The sequence below is a fragment of the Anomaloglossus baeobatrachus genome, chromosome 4 (genome assembly GCF_048569485.1).
Source record: "Anomaloglossus baeobatrachus isolate aAnoBae1 chromosome 4, aAnoBae1.hap1, whole genome shotgun sequence".
Taxonomy (NCBI): Eukaryota; Metazoa; Chordata; class Amphibia; order Anura; family Aromobatidae; genus Anomaloglossus; species Anomaloglossus baeobatrachus.
In genome coordinates this window covers 501,404,760-501,422,116 of record NC_134356.1, presented here as the reverse complement: position 1 = coordinate 501,422,116, position 17,357 = coordinate 501,404,760, and the positions used below count along the sequence as shown (strand labels likewise).

At 48.1% G+C, this 17,357-nt stretch overlaps 1 protein-coding gene across 2 annotated transcripts in view; it reads left to right on the top strand.

Annotated features, from left to right (window-relative positions):
- The window catches only part of FBN1 (fibrillin 1), a 385,311-nt gene that overhangs the window by 203,545 nt on the left and 164,409 nt on the right, over nucleotides 1–17,357 (top strand). For both annotated transcript variants that reach the window (XM_075345804.1, XM_075345803.1), the window contains exon 8: nucleotides 395–520. In XM_075345804.1, coding sequence (XP_075201919.1) covers nucleotides 395–520 — 126 coding nt within the window. The remainder of the gene's footprint in view (nucleotides 1–394; nucleotides 521–17,357) is intronic.

Genomic DNA, 17,357 nt, shown 5'->3' with positions numbered 1-17,357 from the left:
GCAAAAACCTGCGGACAGATTCCCTTTAATGACCGTTCTGTGTGCGTGGACGTCCTGTCTATACAGAATAGTAAATGATCGGCTTTTATGTGTTATTTACAGAAGTGTAAGAATATTGCACGTCCATTAGATCTTCATAGTGCCTCTGTTCATGAATAGACAAAACTCTGGGCTCCACCAGAATTATTTGTGATGATTTTTACACCATTCAATGGTGTTAATACATGCTTCATAGAATATCCTGTTCCTTGTTCCTTAATCTCCAAAACTAGAAGTACTTCTTACAGAACATTCATTTCAATGGGTGACTTTATGGATAATTAGGTGTAACGGATCACACTGTGGGATGTTTTCAACCTTTTGTGCTTTTTGTTGTTCTGTTTCATTGGGGCAGATGTGGATGAATGCCAAGCAATCCCTGGGATGTGTCAAGGAGGAAATTGCATTAATACTGTGGGATCTTTCGAGTGCAAATGCCCAGCTGGACACAAGTTTAATGAAATATCACAAAAATGTGAAGGTAAGATGCTTCCAAGCTCATCAGGATCAATAAACCCGCTCACATCTTTTTTGTTTCAGAAATCATAAAATACCCAAATCAGTTTCCCACATCATTAGTATTGATTATTGGCCTTTTGTCTGCTTCATATTTCATTTCCTTTACTCCAGCTATTTGCACATGTTGAACAGGACCCTTGTGATCTGGATTATGATGCAAATAAAAGTGAGTGGGGGTCTTCAGAGGATTCATTTCACAGGGCTGGGATGGAGAAGTGCAGCTGCTTGGAGATTACGGCGTCATATGGCCGCATGGTGTATTTCATGGGTCCATATTCCCTTCTTACATCATGTGATCCTAGGAGGGGTTTCTGGAAACATCTACAAGACTATTTGCCAGGAGAGGCCCCAACTGTCTTCTGATGTTCTTACTGTGCTGTGGACTGAGCAAAGGGACCAGCAGATGACTGGGCTGCAAATATCTTACATCTGCTCAGAGAGTTTCATATTATTGCTTGCAGGATTAGCACTTGAAACTATTATCACAATTAGGCCTCACTCCCACTTGAGTATAAAATGGATGAGTGAAATGCGAGAAAAAAATCGGATTGCACTCGGACAAATGTTATTCAATGAGACAGAGCAGATCTGCGATTTTTTTCCTCAGCTGTAATCGGCCTGACAAAAGAATCTCAGCATGCTGCGTAAGGCCACGTAAATCAGATGAGACTCTCCAATGCAAGTCTCTGCGGGTGAGAAAAAATACGGATAGCACACGGGCCAGCTATATGCCACCAAATTTTTACAATACATTACCATTCTGTAGCATAGAACACTGTATATGGTCCTGTAAATGACTTTAGAATAATAACTGCTCAGAAAAAAAATGCATTGCATAAAGATAGCATACGGATGCTAGGTAAGGATAAAAAAAATCAAGTACTCACATAGCATAAGGAATATGTTTTCACTCTTCTAGCTTTTTTGGATGAGAATGGGATCAATATTTTATACCCAAGTGGGAGAGAGCTTTAAAGAGGTTGGCTACTACTTTTACATTTATGGTCTATCTTTAGAATAGGTCATCAATGTCTGATTGGCTGGGGTCCAACACCCTGCACCCCTGCCAATCATCTGTTCTCAGGAGGCTGGAAATGCTCAGTTCTGGAGCTGACCCATCAACTGAGAGCGGCCAGGACTGAGAACAGCTAATCAGTGGCGTGCTGGGTGTCAGACTCCAGAAGATCAGACATTGATGACCTATCCTACTGACAGACCATCAATGAAAAAGTAGTGGCCAATCTCTTTCAGGATAACAAAATTAGAAGAATGCCTATTGGGCCCCCAGCCTAAAAATAGCAGCCTGCAGGTGCCCAGGATTGTCGCATCCATTAGATGCGACAATTCCGGAGCTTTACCCAGCTCCTCCTGATTACCGTGGTGCGGTGGAAATTGGGGTAATAAGGGGTTATTAACAGCTCACAACCGCCACTAAGCCCTAGATTAGTAATGGCAGATGTCTATAAGATGCTGCCCATAACTACTCATGACCTGAACTAAGAATATGTCCCTATAATGCCAGAACGTGAACAAGAAAATTAATTTTTATTTTACACTTTGGAGGTTTTTTTTCCCCTTCTTCAAGGAGCCATAACTTCGTTTCATTTTTCCCACTACACGTTTTTTGCCGAATCAGTTGAAGTTTTAAATAACATCATTCATTTTACCATATAAAGTACTGAAAAACGGGAAAGAATTCAGGTGGGGTTAAAGGGTGACAATAAGTGATGCCAACATTGTTTCCTGGGCTTTTTTTTTTATGGTATTAAGGCTTCATTCATACATCTGCGTTTTTCACGGAGAGAACCCATCACCCTTAAGAACCTATGCCGCTATTCACATGTTCCTGTTTATTTTGTGGGCCATATGCCCATCCAAAACTCACGGAGACACCGATAACATTGGTATCATTTTTTTATATACTTGTTTATACACGGATCTGAATGAGACCTAACCTGATCATATGATTTTGCAGATAAGTATGATTACACCACTAGTTATAGAATTTGTTTTATTTTACTACTTTACACAAAATCAAGGTTTAAAACATGATAGTTTTTTAGTACATTCTTTGGTGGAATTGATGTTACAAAAAATGACAATGTTGGTGATGTGACTCCATGGCATGTTCAGCAGTCTAATTGGAGGTGCAGCTGCAGGGAGAAAGAGATGGTATATTTTCCCTGCAGCCGCTCAGTTCCAGTCATCGGGGTAGTGAACAGTCATCTCTTACTACACAGTGAGTACTCTGTAATCACTCCTCCTGAACCTTGACTGACAGCCAATAGTGGCACTTTCAGATTTATAGGAGCTCTCCAGTCCAATCATTAATTTCACTAGAACAGACATCCTCATAGGCATCACTAACTGTATGATCAGCTCAACGATAGGAGCCACGATAGAATGGAACGTGATACCTAAGGCCACTGATTGGCTGAAGCAGTCATGTCCCAACCTCTTGTAAACCAAAACCATGGAGACTTTGAAAGTTTTTTGGTCACATTGGCATGGAATTAAGGAGGTGAAATTTTTTTTCCTATTCTTTTATACATATTTTATTCAGAGATCGGATAACCTATTTAATACCTTCCCTACATGCACAGTGTCACAAACCACCGGGGGGGTCACTCAGAAATCCCCCGCGCTGGCTACCAGTACGTCACAATCGGGGGGTAACAAGTAGGGGTCACCCCTCCTTTATACCTCCCGACCGACAGACAGAGCACGTGACGCGCTCTCTAGCGCCCCTCTTATAGTCAGGCCAATTATGGAATTGCCCGACAATAAGCAAGGAGGCCGCTATACTACTTATGCCGATTATTGAAGGGTCCCCGGTGAGAGTAGGGTATATATTCCCCCGACCTCCGCGGGCGGAATATATAAAATCTCCCCGAATCTCACTGGCCTCCCCACAATAATCCTTGGCACAACTCGCTGCCACCAACCGCTTCACGGTAACTATTAGCCGAACACACAGACGTGGGATTCAAGATCGAGATAACAGAACAGCCCAAGATTAATTATATAATTTAATCAGCCTAAAGCACACTAGAAACTACAATATATACAATAGGGAATCTACAGAATATACATATGTCAGAGTACAGTTACAATCAAAGCATGGGTTACAAACAGGCATACACAGTTCCAGCAGTTACCTTGTTGCGTCTGGCCACAGGGGGGCGCTGTAGACCAGGTTTCCAGGAACTCCCTCACAGGTCTTTCCCAACCAGGCCCCCGAGCAGAAGAACACTGGAAAATGGCCGAAGTAGGGTTATCAACCTGGGCAATCCAGGTCCCCTCCTACCTTAGTGACCTCACAGGGAAGCACTGCCACTCCCCCTGCATGGATCAGAATTATCCAGCAAAGGGGATATTGGCCATAACTTTGCCTGGGAGCGTCGTAGGCGGACGCCAATGCTCTCATCGTGACAGTTATGAATTTAGCTACAGAACGAGGGGACTCATGACCTGTCTGCCAGTTCCCCATTGGCTGATATCACGCCTGGGGCATTTCCCAATGTCCTGCTCCCATAAAAAGGGGGTGCCGGCATCGTCCACATGCGGAGACACCATTTTTATGGTTGCCATATTTATCGGAAATATGGCTTGCGAGATATGAACCATTTTTTACTGGAGTCGTTCTGTCTGGCTACTTCCAGAGCCTTGCTAATGAGATACAACTCTTGTTACAGGGTGACGGCAGGGAGTCATCCTGTGTCCATTGTCCCTAAGCCACCTAATTTCCATATCACAGGACATGGCCATGGGATTTGTTGCTAAACCAGTTGTGTGAAGGAAAGGGGGGGTGACACCAGGAGAGGGCTTCCTGACATACTTGAATATCATGATTTATCGTCATATCTCCGGATTTACCTCACACCTCCCCCCTTTTGAGGGCGCTAGGGGGCAGCACACTCCGGTGTTCCCCCGTGCGCCCGTCCGCGACCTCTCCTTGTCGGGACAGCCCGTCTGCGTTACCGTGGTCACGGCCCCTTTTGTGGCGAATGGTGAAGTTGTATTGCTGGAGCGCAAGGCTCCATCGCAACAATCGCCCATTCGTCCCAGAGACGGTGTGCAACCAGCTGAGGGGATTGTGGTCCGTCTCCACGATGAAGTGGCGCCCGTATAGATAGGGTTGCAGACGCTGCAGGGCCCACACTATGGCCAGGCACTCCTTCTCCATCGTGGAATAGGCAACTTCCCTTGGTAACAGCTTCCTGCTCAGGTACAAGACTGGGTGCTCTTGGCTCGCAGAGTCCACCTGGCTGAGCACCGCACCGAGGCCGAAGTCACTGGCGTCGGTCTGTACTACAAACGGCCGCGTGAAGTCGGCTGCCTGTAGCACGGGCGGGCTGGACAGGGCGTCCTTTAGGGCCCGGAAGGCTGTCTCGCAGTCCATTGTCCAATCGACTGCAGAGGGCAGCTTCTTCTTGGTGAGGTCCGTCAAGGGCTTTGCCAGGCTACTATAGCATGGAACAAACCTCCTATAGTACCCAGCGGTCCCCAAGAAGGACATCACCTGCTTCTTGGTCCTGGGGGTGGGCCAGGATGCGATGGCTTCCACTTTCTCAGGCTCGGGCTTCAGTGTTCTCCCACCTACCCGGTGACCGAGGTACTGGACCTCGCTCATGGCCAGCTGACACTTTCCCGGCTTGATGGTCAAACCTGCCCGGTGGATCCGCCTGAGCACCTGTGCTAGATGCTCTAGGTGGTCCTCCCAGGTGGGACTGAAGACGGCAATGTCATCCAGGTACGCGGCCGCGTACCCTTCAAGTCCCTTGAGCAGGGTGTTGACCATCCGCTGGAAAGTGGCAGGGGCATTCCTCATCCCGAATGGCATCACCGTGGACTCGTACAGTCCAAATGGGGTAATAAAGGCAGAGCGTTCCCTGGCCTTGCGAGTCAGGGGGATCTGCCAATATCCCCGGCTCAGATCCATGATGGTCAGGTACTGAGCCCCGGCCAACTGATCGAGCAGGTCATCGATGCGTGGCATTGGGTACGCATCGGCGACCGTGACCGCATTGAGCCCCCTGTAGTCCACGCAGAACCGAGTGGTTCGGTCCTTCTTAGGGACGAGGACTACAGGCGAGGCCCAAGCGCTGTTGGATGCCTGGATCACCCCCAGCTTCAGCATCTCGTCAATCTCCTGGCGCATGTGTTGCTGCACCTCCAGGGAGACCCGATATGCTGAACGCCGGATCGGGGGATGATCCCCAGTGTCCACGTGATGGACAGCCAAGTCAGTCCTTCCGGGCTGGTTGGTAAACAACCCCCGGAAGGGGTGTAGGGTGGCCCACAGCTGGGACCGTTGGTCCTCCAAGAGCTGGTGGCCAACCTCCACATCCTCAATGGATCCGCCTGCCCTAACCTGGGCTAGCATATCCAAGAGGGTTTCCGCTTCTCCCTCCTCGGGCAGGTTGCACACGGGGAGCGCACATGCCTCCCGCTCATGATGTGCCTTCATCATGTTCACATGGAAGGGCTTCCGCCTTCCACGGGCAGGGTCCAGGGTGACCAGGTACGTCACAGGGTTGAGCTGCTGGTACACGAGGTATGGGCCTTCCCAGGCTGCCTGAAGCTTGTCCTGTGGTACGGGGACCAGTACCCACACCTTTTGACCCACTTGGTAGGTCCTCTCACAAGCGTTCTGGTCGTACCAACGCTTCTGATCGGCCTGGGCTTGAGCCATATTGTCGTGTACCAGTTGCGTCAAGGCCTGCATTTTGTCCCGGAAGCGCATGACATACTCGATAACCGACACTCCAGGGGTGGCCAAATCCCCTTCCCAAGCCTCTTTCACCAGAGCCAGGGGGCCCCGCACACGTCGCCCGTACAGGAGCTCAAACGGTGAGAATCCTGTTGAGGCCTGTGGAACCTCCCGGTAAGCAAATAACAGGTGTGGGAGATACCGCTCCCAGTCACGCCCATGGGAGTCGACCAACATCTTAAGCATCTGCTTTAAGGTGCCATTGAACCGCTCGCACAGGCCATTAGTCTGTGGATGGTACGGGCTGGCCACCAGATGTCGCACCTGGACTTGCTTACAGAGGGCCTCCATCAGCTGGGACATGAATTGGGTCCCCCGGTCAGTGAGCATTTCCTGGGGAAAACCCACTCGGGAGAAAATCTCCAGCAATGCGGTGGCCACCTTGTCAGCCCGAATGGACGACAAGGCCACTGCTTCTGGGTACCGGGTGGCATAGTCCACTACCGTCAGTATGAAGCGTTTCCCGGAGCTGCTGGGGATGGCCAGCGGGCCGACCAGATCCACAGCCACCCTCCTGAAAGGCTCATCGATGATTGGCAGAGATACCAGTGGGGCTTTGGGGCGTGGCCCCGCCTTCCCCACTCTCTGACAGGTTTCACACGAACGGCAGTAGGCAGCCACATCGGCCCCCATTTTTGGCCAGTAGAAATGCTGGTTTAACCTGGCCTTGGTCTTAGCGATCCCTAGGTGTCCGGCCATCGGAATCTCATGTGCGATCCGCAACAACTCCGTCCGGAACGGATAGGGTACCACCAACTGTCGGTCCCTGGGCCACGCCTCCGGTGAACCCTGCTGGACCGTGGCCCGGTACAGCCGTCCTTGGTCCCAGACCACTCGCTCCGGGTCCGAGTCCGAGGGAGGCTGTGCCGCCTGCTCCTTAAGAGCTTTCAGGCTGTCGTCAGCTTCTAACGCTGCCTGAAACCCCTGACTAGATGTGGCCAGAATCGACGAGACTGTCACATCTTCAGTCAGTACCCCGGGACCTGTGTCCTGGCCTCCACCTGACTCGGCTGCCACTTGGTCAGAAGGGGAAGAGCTATCGGACCTCCGGGAGGCCCCTTGGCTTCCAGCACTCCCACTGCGGGTGACAGCGGCCACAGCCGCTGCGACCGTGGGTCGTGCCTGCTCCTCCTCCGTTCCTGACCAAGTCGCCGGTTCAGGCAGACCTACCTGGCTTCCTGACACCCCGGTTGTGGGGGAACCATGCACCGAGATCTTACCTGGGAGCACTTCCGCTCCTGGACCGGCCCCAATCTCACCTGCCTGTTCCCCTCCTGCAGCAACAGAACCCCGCTGTGAAATCTCTGGGGACCCCACATTTGCTGTGGTAGCCCCCACCCCACACACTGGTCCTCCCCCTGCAGCACCCTGCTCTCTGCTTATCCCTGCAGAGGGCAACAGATCCCAGCTCACAGGCTGGTTACTTGTAGAGGCATTGTCACACCTTTCTCTGACCCCCTCCCCTGTCACAGCTGCAGCTGTGTGTGTGTCTATGGTGTCTATGCAAGCAGAAATATCAGAGTTCACTCCCTCCTCCCTTACATCATTCATAGATAACACATTAACATTGTCCGGAGGCATGTCAGTACGGGCTGAAGGTTCAGCCCTTGGTTGGGGCCCAAACTGGGAGGTTATCTGCCCCAAATCTGTCCCAAGTAGCACGTTTGCAGGGATCCGATCAGTTACCCCCACCTCCCTCACCCCCCGCCCTGCGCCCCAGTCCACATAAATGTCAGCAACAGGCAGCGCCGGGTCAGTGCCTCCAATCCCGGAGACAGCGAGGGTTTTTCCAGGGATCAAGTCTTGGGGGGACACCATCTCAGGCCGCACCAGAGTCACCTCCGAGGCGCTGTCTCGCAGTCCTATGGTCACAGACCGGCCGACGGTGACAGGTTGGAAGCTGTCCAGGGACCTACCACCACCCCCACCCACACAATACACCTTGGGCGGCCCTTGGGACGGGGACGGAGCCGGGGCCTTGGGACGCTGAGGGCACATGGCCTTGAAGTGTCCAGGTAGGTTGCACTGGTGGCACCGTCTTGGTTCCGCCACGGGCCTGGAGAGGGGAGTTGAGGGGGACACCCCCTGCAGTCTAGGGGCAGGTGGGGCAGTCGCAGAATTCATCTTACCCCCTCTCCAGGTGCTGCTGGTGGCCGCTCTCCTGGCCTCAGGGGCCCGGTTGTTGGTGTAGTCATCGGCAAGGGCAGCTGTAGCCGTGGACCCCTTTGGCTTCTGGTCTCGGATGAACTGGCGGAGATCCTCAGGGCAGTTCCACAAGAGTTGCTCCGTGATGAACAAGTCCAGGATCTCCGGTCCGGTGGAAAGCTGCAGGCCTTGGGTCCAGTGGTCGGCAGCTCGGGCAAGTGCCCGCCGGTGGTCAGCCCAGGAGTCCTTTGGTCCCTTCTGTAGGCTCCGGAACTTCTTGCGGTAGGACTCTGGAGTGAGGTTGTACTGTTGGATCAGGGCCCGCTTGATGGTGTCGTAGCCCTGATCTGCCTCAGCAGGCAAATCCCCAAGGATATCCAGGGCCTTACCCCTTAAACGGGGGGTCAGGTATTTGGCCCACTGGTCCTTGTTCAGATGGTGCTGCAAGCAAGTCCGTTCAAAAGCAGTCAAGAAAGAGTCCAAGTCTCCATCCTTCTCCAGCACTGGGAAGTCCTCAACACGGACCTTTGGAAGTTTGGTGTCTTGAAGGTCACGTGTGGCTGATGAGGGCCGGAGCTGAGCTAGCTGCAGCTGGTAGTCACGCTCTGCCTGGCGCTCTTCACGCGCTGCCTGCCGCTCCGCAGCCTCAGCCTCACGCGCTGCTTGCCGCTCTGCCCTGCGCTCTGCCAGGAGTCCCTTGTAGCCCTCCTGGTCTCCAGCCTGGAGAAGGGCCATAGCCATTTGAAGAAGGCTATCCGAGCCTCCCAGGCTCGGTGGAATGGCACGTGGTGATCTGCGGCCCGCTGCGGAGCCTGGTGATTCACTGTCCATTGCAGAGCGGAGGGCTGGCATCTGGCTCGTTGAGGACCCTTGGGTGAGCTGCTCCTCATCTTGTCCATAATTGCCAGCTTGTGCGCTGTCCTCTGCAGAACGGTTTTCTGGCGTCGAGCTCCTGGAGGGCTCGTGGACAACCTCCTCATTACTGCCCACAGCACCGTCCTCCCTCTCTTCGGCTCCTGCTTTAGCATTGGCCAGTTGCATAGCTCTGCTCCTGGTGCCATCAGCCATTCTTGCAGACTTTTGGTCACTGACACAGAACTGACACCTGATGCCTCCACACACCTTACAGTATCTGCACTCTGACACTCTAGTGTTGAGCTAGTCTGAAGACCCCAGCAGCCACAGCTGCTGCAGGCAGTCTTTAGTGTCTGGGAGTATGGGTCTCACACTCACACACACTATTATCTCGATCCCACCGCTATGCCACCAATATGTCACAAACCACCGGGGGGGTCACTCAGAAATCCCCCGCGCTGGCTACCAGTACGTCACAATCGGGGGGTAACAAGTGGGGGTCACCCCTCCTTTATACCTCCCGACCGACAGACAGAGCACGTGACGCGCTCTCTAGCGCCCCTCTTATAGTCAGGCCAATTATGGAATTGCCCGACAATAAGCAAGGAGGCCGCTATACTACTTATGCCGATTATTGAAGGGTCCCCGGTGAGAGTAGGGTATATATTCCCCCGACCTCCGCGGGCGGAATATATAAAATCTCCCCGAATCTCACTGGCCTCCCCACAATAATCCTTGGCACAACTCGCTGCCACCAACCGCTTCACGGTAACTATTAGCCGAACACACAGACGTGGGATTCAAGATCGAGATAACAGAACAGCCCAAGATTAATTATATAATTTAATCAGCCTAAAGCACACTAGAAACTACAATATATACAATAGGGAATCTACAGAATATACATATGTCAGAGTACAGTTACAATCAAAGCATGGGTTACAAACAGGCATACACAGTTCCAGCAGTTACCTTGTTGCGTCTGGCCACAGGGGGGCGCTGTAGACCAGGTTTCCAGGAACTCCCTCACAGGTCTTTCCCAACCAGGCCCCCGAGCAGAAGAACACTGGAAAATGGCCGAAGTAGGGTTATCAACCTGGGCAATCCAGGTCCCCTCCTACCTTAGTGACCTCACAGGGAAGCACTGCCACTCCCCCTGCATGGATCAGAATTATCCAGCAAAGGGGATATTGGCCATAACTTTGCCTGGGAGCGTCGTAGGCGGACGCCAATGCTCTCATCGTGACAGTTATGAATTTAGCTACAGAACGAGGGGACTCATGACCTGTCTGCCAGTTCCCCATTGGCTGATATCACGCCTGGGGCATTTCCCAATGTCCTGCTCCCATAAAAAGGGGGTGCCGGCATCGTCCACATGCGGAGACACCATTTTTATGGTTGCCATATTTATCGGAAATATGGCTTGCGAGATATGAACCATTTTTTACTGGAGTCGTTCTGTCTGGCTACTTCCAGAGCCTTGCTAATGAGATACAACTCTTGTTACAGGGTGACGGCAGGGAGTCATCCTGTGTCCATTGTCCCTAAGCCACCTAATTTCCATATCACAGGACATGGCCATGGGATTTGTTGCTAAACCAGTTGTGTGAAGGAAAGGGGGGGTGACACCAGGAGAGGGCTTCCTGACATACTTGAATATCATGATTTATCGTCATATCTCCGGATTTACCTCACACACAGCACATGTGGGGTGTGGGTGCTTGGAGCGGTTTCATAGGCAGTAAGCGTGTCTAAGCCTGCTCTATACGTGGCATGTGCCAGCTGTGTTATACAGCTCGCATCCACCTCTATCAGGAGCATCCAGAGCTACTTTGATCGCTGCTGTTTAACCCATGAAATGCCGCTGTTGATCTCTAGCAATGGCATATAAGTAGTGCAATCATACTAGTGAGTCTAAAATAACACTCATCGGTTCCCCACTAAGCAAACTTTGGGTGCCTATGCCAGTTCTGCGCTGCTATACAGTACATGCGCTACCATACACTCCATGATGAGGTCATATGGTGCCATTGTATTGGTTTGCAGAAAGCTCCCAAAGCTGCCATCTTTGTGCTCCTATGAAGCCCCACTTTCTTGGGAGCACAAAGATGCCAGCCTTAGCTTGGCTTCATTTTGAGATTGTCATTTTGTCTATACACTGCAAGATAGTGTATCGACAGAACTAGGCTAGTTATAGGTCTCAAAAAATGACGATAATAAATGCAAGTTTTTTAAATTAAGTTTTGGAATATATTATTTAATCACTGAAATATATGAAAAACTACTTAAGTTTGATATCAGCATAATCAATTTTTTTTTTTACAATTTCACCTCAATTGGAATTTTTTTACTGACTTTCACTACATTTTGTGGTACAAATTGATGTTATCAATCAAAGCTACAACATGGCCTACTATAAATATAAAATGGCTCTTCAAAGAAGGGGAGATAAAAAACAGTGCAGAAATGCAGTGCAGAAATTAAGTGCAGAAATGAAAACTGACTTTGGCAGAAAGGGAATAAGATACACGAGCCCTAATTATGCCTGACATTTACCGTACAACTTCAACATACATACATCAAAGTATGTATAAGGTTTATGTGTCATCTCAAGCAAGATGGTTTGTCCAACCTCAATTCCAGAGTAAAAGTCATTGGCCATTTGTAATAATACATATTGTTCCAGATTAATACATCTAGAAACATCGAGACTACAGTATGGGTTACTGTGCTGGGTACATTACAGCCATTTCACCACCGCCATTACCCGAGGCGTAATCTGGAGGTAAAATTGTACCGTCAGTTTGTGATTCTGTAGCAGACTCCATTGCTGCATTGTGAACCACATCTTTGTGATACATGTGGCTTTCATTTGAATTTTGAGGTTAAACACAATCAACAGAATTTAAACATTTATGCCAATTGAAACCGTCCAGAACCAAGGTTCTCACAAATATTTTTCCAGTGGTCACCAGTCCAACCACAAACATGTAAAAGGTCAGGATAAGCCACAATGCGGCATTGTGGGAAAATGTTTAGCTGGCAATACACAACTGTTCACTGAGCACATTGGTGGTTGTCTGAGATAGCCGGTGCCCACTGGTGACCACAATGTTAGACACTAGCAATGTACAATATTCTAAAGCTATATTTCACTTCTTTTAGAATAGAGGTAATGGCTTTATATGCTAATTTACATATCTCCAGTCATTTGTTTTAATCATCAAAATAACAATTATCATTTGCTAATATTTTAGGCCACATTGTATTTAGTGCTGTTTGATTTTTCTTTTTCACTGGCTCGCTATACCAACTACTGTTATTTTAATGTATGGCAGGCAATAGTACAGGGAATAGTGTAAGAAAACTACCAGCCGGAGCTGGCAATGATAACTGGTTGCCGAGGATTTCTGAGGTTGAGCAAATTCTGGTTAGATAACTTCCTCAATGCCCCGTACCTGTTAAATTAAAGCCACCTAAACCTGCCAATTTTGGTGGAACCGGATGTCCATCTAATGCGGGCTACCTCATTGTTCCCTGACATATGGTGTCGAGGGAGAGAGGCCTTGAGCGGGCTTTACATGCTACGATATCGTTAATGAATTATCGTCGGGCTCACGGTGTTTGTGACGCACATCCGGCATCATTAACGATATCGCAGTGTGTGACACTTATGAGCAACCTTAAACGATCGCAAAAGCGGTCAAAATCGTTTGGCGTGGAGAGGTCGTCCCGAAACAAAAAATTGTTTTCTGTTTATTAGCGATGTTGTTCCTCGTTCCTGCGGCAGCACACATCGCTGTGTGTGACACCGCAGGAGCGACGAACATCTCCTTACCTGCCTCCACCGGCAATGCGGAAGGAAGGAGGTGGGCGGGATGTTACGTCTCCCTCATCTGCGCCCCTCCACTTCTATTGGACGCCTGCCATGTGACGTCGCTGTGACGCCGCACGAACTGCCCCCTTAGAAAGGAGGTGGTTCGCCAGCCAGAGTGACGTCGCAGGGCAGGTAAGTCCGTGTGACGGGGGTAAGCGAGGTTGTGCGGCACGGGCAGCGATTTGTCCGTGACGCACAACCGACGGGGGCGAGTACGATCGCTTCGATCTCGCTAGCGAGATCACAGCATGTAAAGCCCGCTTTAATCATGTTGCATTAAATTACCTTTTGTTCTCCCTGCAGATAAGTCACTACCAAATGTGTCCGTAGCAGATTTACCCTTTTTTAAATTAAACTCAGCCCAGCTCAATGGTTATTTGTAGAGATATGTGGGCAGCATAGAGGCTCAGTAATTAGCAGCACTGTGGCCTCATATTTTACATTCAGGATAAAAAAGTTTTTTTATTAGATAGAATGTTGAGATATTACTAATAATAGCTAGATAGCATTGTTATCGAATTCCCAGAAAACAAAATGTTAAATGGGCATGAGACCAAGATAGAGCTTTTTGATAAGGAACATCATTCTATTGTTTACTGAAATTGGAAGGAGACCTACAAAGAATAGAACACAGTGTGGTGGAGGTTCAAACATGTTTTTGGTTGTTCTGCTGCCTCTGGTACTGGGTGCCTTTACTATGTGCAAGGCATCATGACATCTAAAGATTACCAAAGGATTTTGGGTGACAATGTAGTGCCTAGTGTCAGCTGAGTTTGTGTCCTAGGTCATGGGTCTTCTGGCAGGAGAGTGACCCCCAAAATACTTCAAGAAGCCCCCAGAAATGAATGTAAACAAAGCGCTGGAGAGTTCTGAAGTGGCTAAAAATGAGTCCAGATGTAAATCCCATTGAACATCTCTGGAGAGATCTTAAAATTGCTGTTGGAAAAGGGCACTCTTCAAATATTAGAGACGAAGAGTGGTCCAAAATTCCAGTTGTGAGGTGTAAGAATCTTGTTGATGGTTATAGGAAGCAATTGATTCCAGTTATTTATTCCAAAGGGTGGGCAACCATATATAAAGTTGAAGGTGCCAACAATTTGTCTAGCCAGTTTTTGTATTTTTGTGTAATTATGTCCAATTTGCCTTTTTCTCTGTTTTTTTTGTGTTGTATTTTTGTGTTATATTATGTCCAATTTGCCTTTTTCTCTGATTTTTTTGTGTTGTTCCAATACAGCCAAAGGACATAAACATGTGTATGAAAAAAACATGTATAATTGCAATTATTTTCTGGGAGGAATACTTCATTGTATTGTATTGTGCTAGTTTTTATACGTACCAGAATCACTGACATACGTACCAGAGTCACTGATGTGTGAAACGGAACTAAAATGAAGTATTCCTCTCAGAAAATAATTGCAAGACACTGACCGTGTCTCCGTGTGGCGTACACGCGTGTCCGTGATTGCCACACGGAGACATGTCCGTTTTTTTCTGGCATCACTGATGTCTCACGAACCACACTTTGGTGTAGTCTGTGAAACATGTGCCAGAAAAGGACATACATTGAAAATAAAAAACATTTTAAACTCACCTTTTCTAGCGATGCTCTGTTCGGCCTCTGCTAGCAGCTGCTTCCTGCCTAGCTCATTACTGTCGTGCATATTCATTATGCACGACACAGCCGACCCGTAAGTTGCTGCAGAGGGGAGAGACACAGCGGCCGGATGCTGCACCGCAGGACTCTTCAGCACCATGGACAGCAGGAGCGGAGACAGGAGTGTTAACTCCATGTGCAATCACGGAGCACGGATAACGTCTCACGGATTGCACATGGACAACCCACGTTTGCCGTGAATCACGGCACACGGAGGGACATATACGTGTTTAACACGTCAGTGAAAAACGATTGTGTTTTTCACGGACGTGTGAAACAGGCCTTATGGAGCAATTTTAAAGATGCTAACACTTTCGGCCATGACTGTTGATGCCATACAGATGACAATATAGATGAAAAATAATCCATTTTTTCTAGATGAAAATACGGTCGTGTGAACATAGCATTAGTCATAGAATTGCTCTCAGCATTTAGCTGTGCATTTCCACTAATCTGAAATGTCAGACTATCCAGCACCTGTTGGGCATCATGTATCTCAGATTCAATGACATTTCCTGTGCATAGGTTAGTAACATTTAGTTTACATTCAGCCAAAACACTGCCTGTGGAATTTCCTACCAATCCCATTTAAGCAGCCATCCTCGTGAGAGCTGTGTCAACAGAGAAGTGCATGAACCAGTGACGTTGAAATGAATACATATGCTGCATTATTTCACAAACCATGGAAGTGTTTTCTTAAACCACTAATGTTCCCTAAGGCTTCTTTTAGTGCTCAGTGCTAATACAGAGTTAGGGGAGTCGCTGGGACATTCGCTACTGTTAAACTAAACTGGAATTACTACTGAGTTTTACCCGGATTACTAAAAATCTCACACCTTTCACTTGGAATTATTTGAGGACCTCTGGGCTTCATCAAGGATTTACTTACATGCAGAAATTGCAACATATAAATGTTGACTCTACTTTTGTGCAAAGCCTGAAAAATGAAGATATACAATAGTATTGACCGCACATCCTCCCATGATAATAGCCGGTCCTGAGATAGGATTCACAACTCTGGGTTTATTTTTATACTTCTCTTGCTCTGCCAAACCAATTTCTTAGCATGGCACGGGATTAAGAATAGGTTCACACCACATTTAGCCATTACACCGTGTGCAGAATTATTAGGCAAGTTGTATTTTAAAGGATATTTTTATTATTGATCAACAACTATGTTCTCAATCAACCCAAAAGACTCATAAATATCAAAGCTTAATATTTTTGGAAGTTGGAGTGGATTTTTTTAGATTTGGCTATCTTAGGAGGATATCTGTTTGTGCAGGTAACTATTACTGTGCAGAATTATTAGGCAACTTAATAAAAGCCAAATATATTTCCATCTCACTTGTTTATTTTCACCAGGTAAACCAATATAACTGCACAAAATTTAGAAATAAACATTTCTGACATGCAAAAACAAACCCCCCCAAAATTAGTGACCAATATAGCCACCTTTCTTTATGATGACACTCAACAGCCTACCATCCATAAATTCTGTCAGTTGCTTGATCTGTTTACGATCAACATTGCGTGCAGCAGCCACCACAGCCTCCCAGACACTGTTCCGAGAGGTGTACTATTTTCCCTCCCTGTAGATCTCATATTTTATGAGGGACCACAGGTTCTCTATGGGGTTCAGATCAGGTGAACAAGGGGCCATGTCATTATTTTTTCATCTTTTAGACCTTTACAGGCCGGCCACGCTGTGGAATAGTTGGATGCATGTGATGGAGCATTGTCCTGCATGAAAATCATGTTTTTCTTGAACAATACCGACTTCTTCCTGTACCACTGCTTGAAAAAGTTGTCTTCCAGAAACTGGCAGTAGGTCTGGGAGTTGAGCTTCACTCCATCCTCATCACAAAAAGGTTCCACAAGTTCATCTTTGATGATACCAGCCCATACCAGTACCCCACCTCCACTTTGCTGGCGTCTGAGTTGGAGTGAAGCTCTCTGCTCTTTACTGATCCAGTTTCTGGCCCATCCATCTGGCCCATCAAGAGTCACTCTCATTTCTTCAGTCCATAAAACCTTTGAAAAATCAGTCTTATATCTTGGCCCAGTCTTGACGTGTTATCTTATGTTTCTTGTTCAAAGGTTGTCGTTTTTCAGCCTTCCTTACCTTGGCCAAGTCTCTGAGTATGGCACACCTTGTGCTTTTTCATACTCCAGTAACATTGCAGCTCTGAAATATGGCCAAACTGGTGGCAAATGGCATCTTGGCAGCTTCACGCTTGATTTTCCTCAATTCATGAGCAGTTATTTTGCGCCTTTTTTGCCCAACAAGTTTCTTGCGACCCTGTTGGCTATTTGCCATGAAACGCTTGATTGTTCGGTGATCACGCTTCAAAAGTTTGGCAATTTCAAGACTGCTGCATCCCTCTGCAAGACATCTCACAATTTTGGACTTTTCAGAGCCCGTCAAATCTCTCTTCTGACCCATTTTGCCAAAGGAAAGGAAGTTGCCTAATAATTAAGCACACCTTATATAG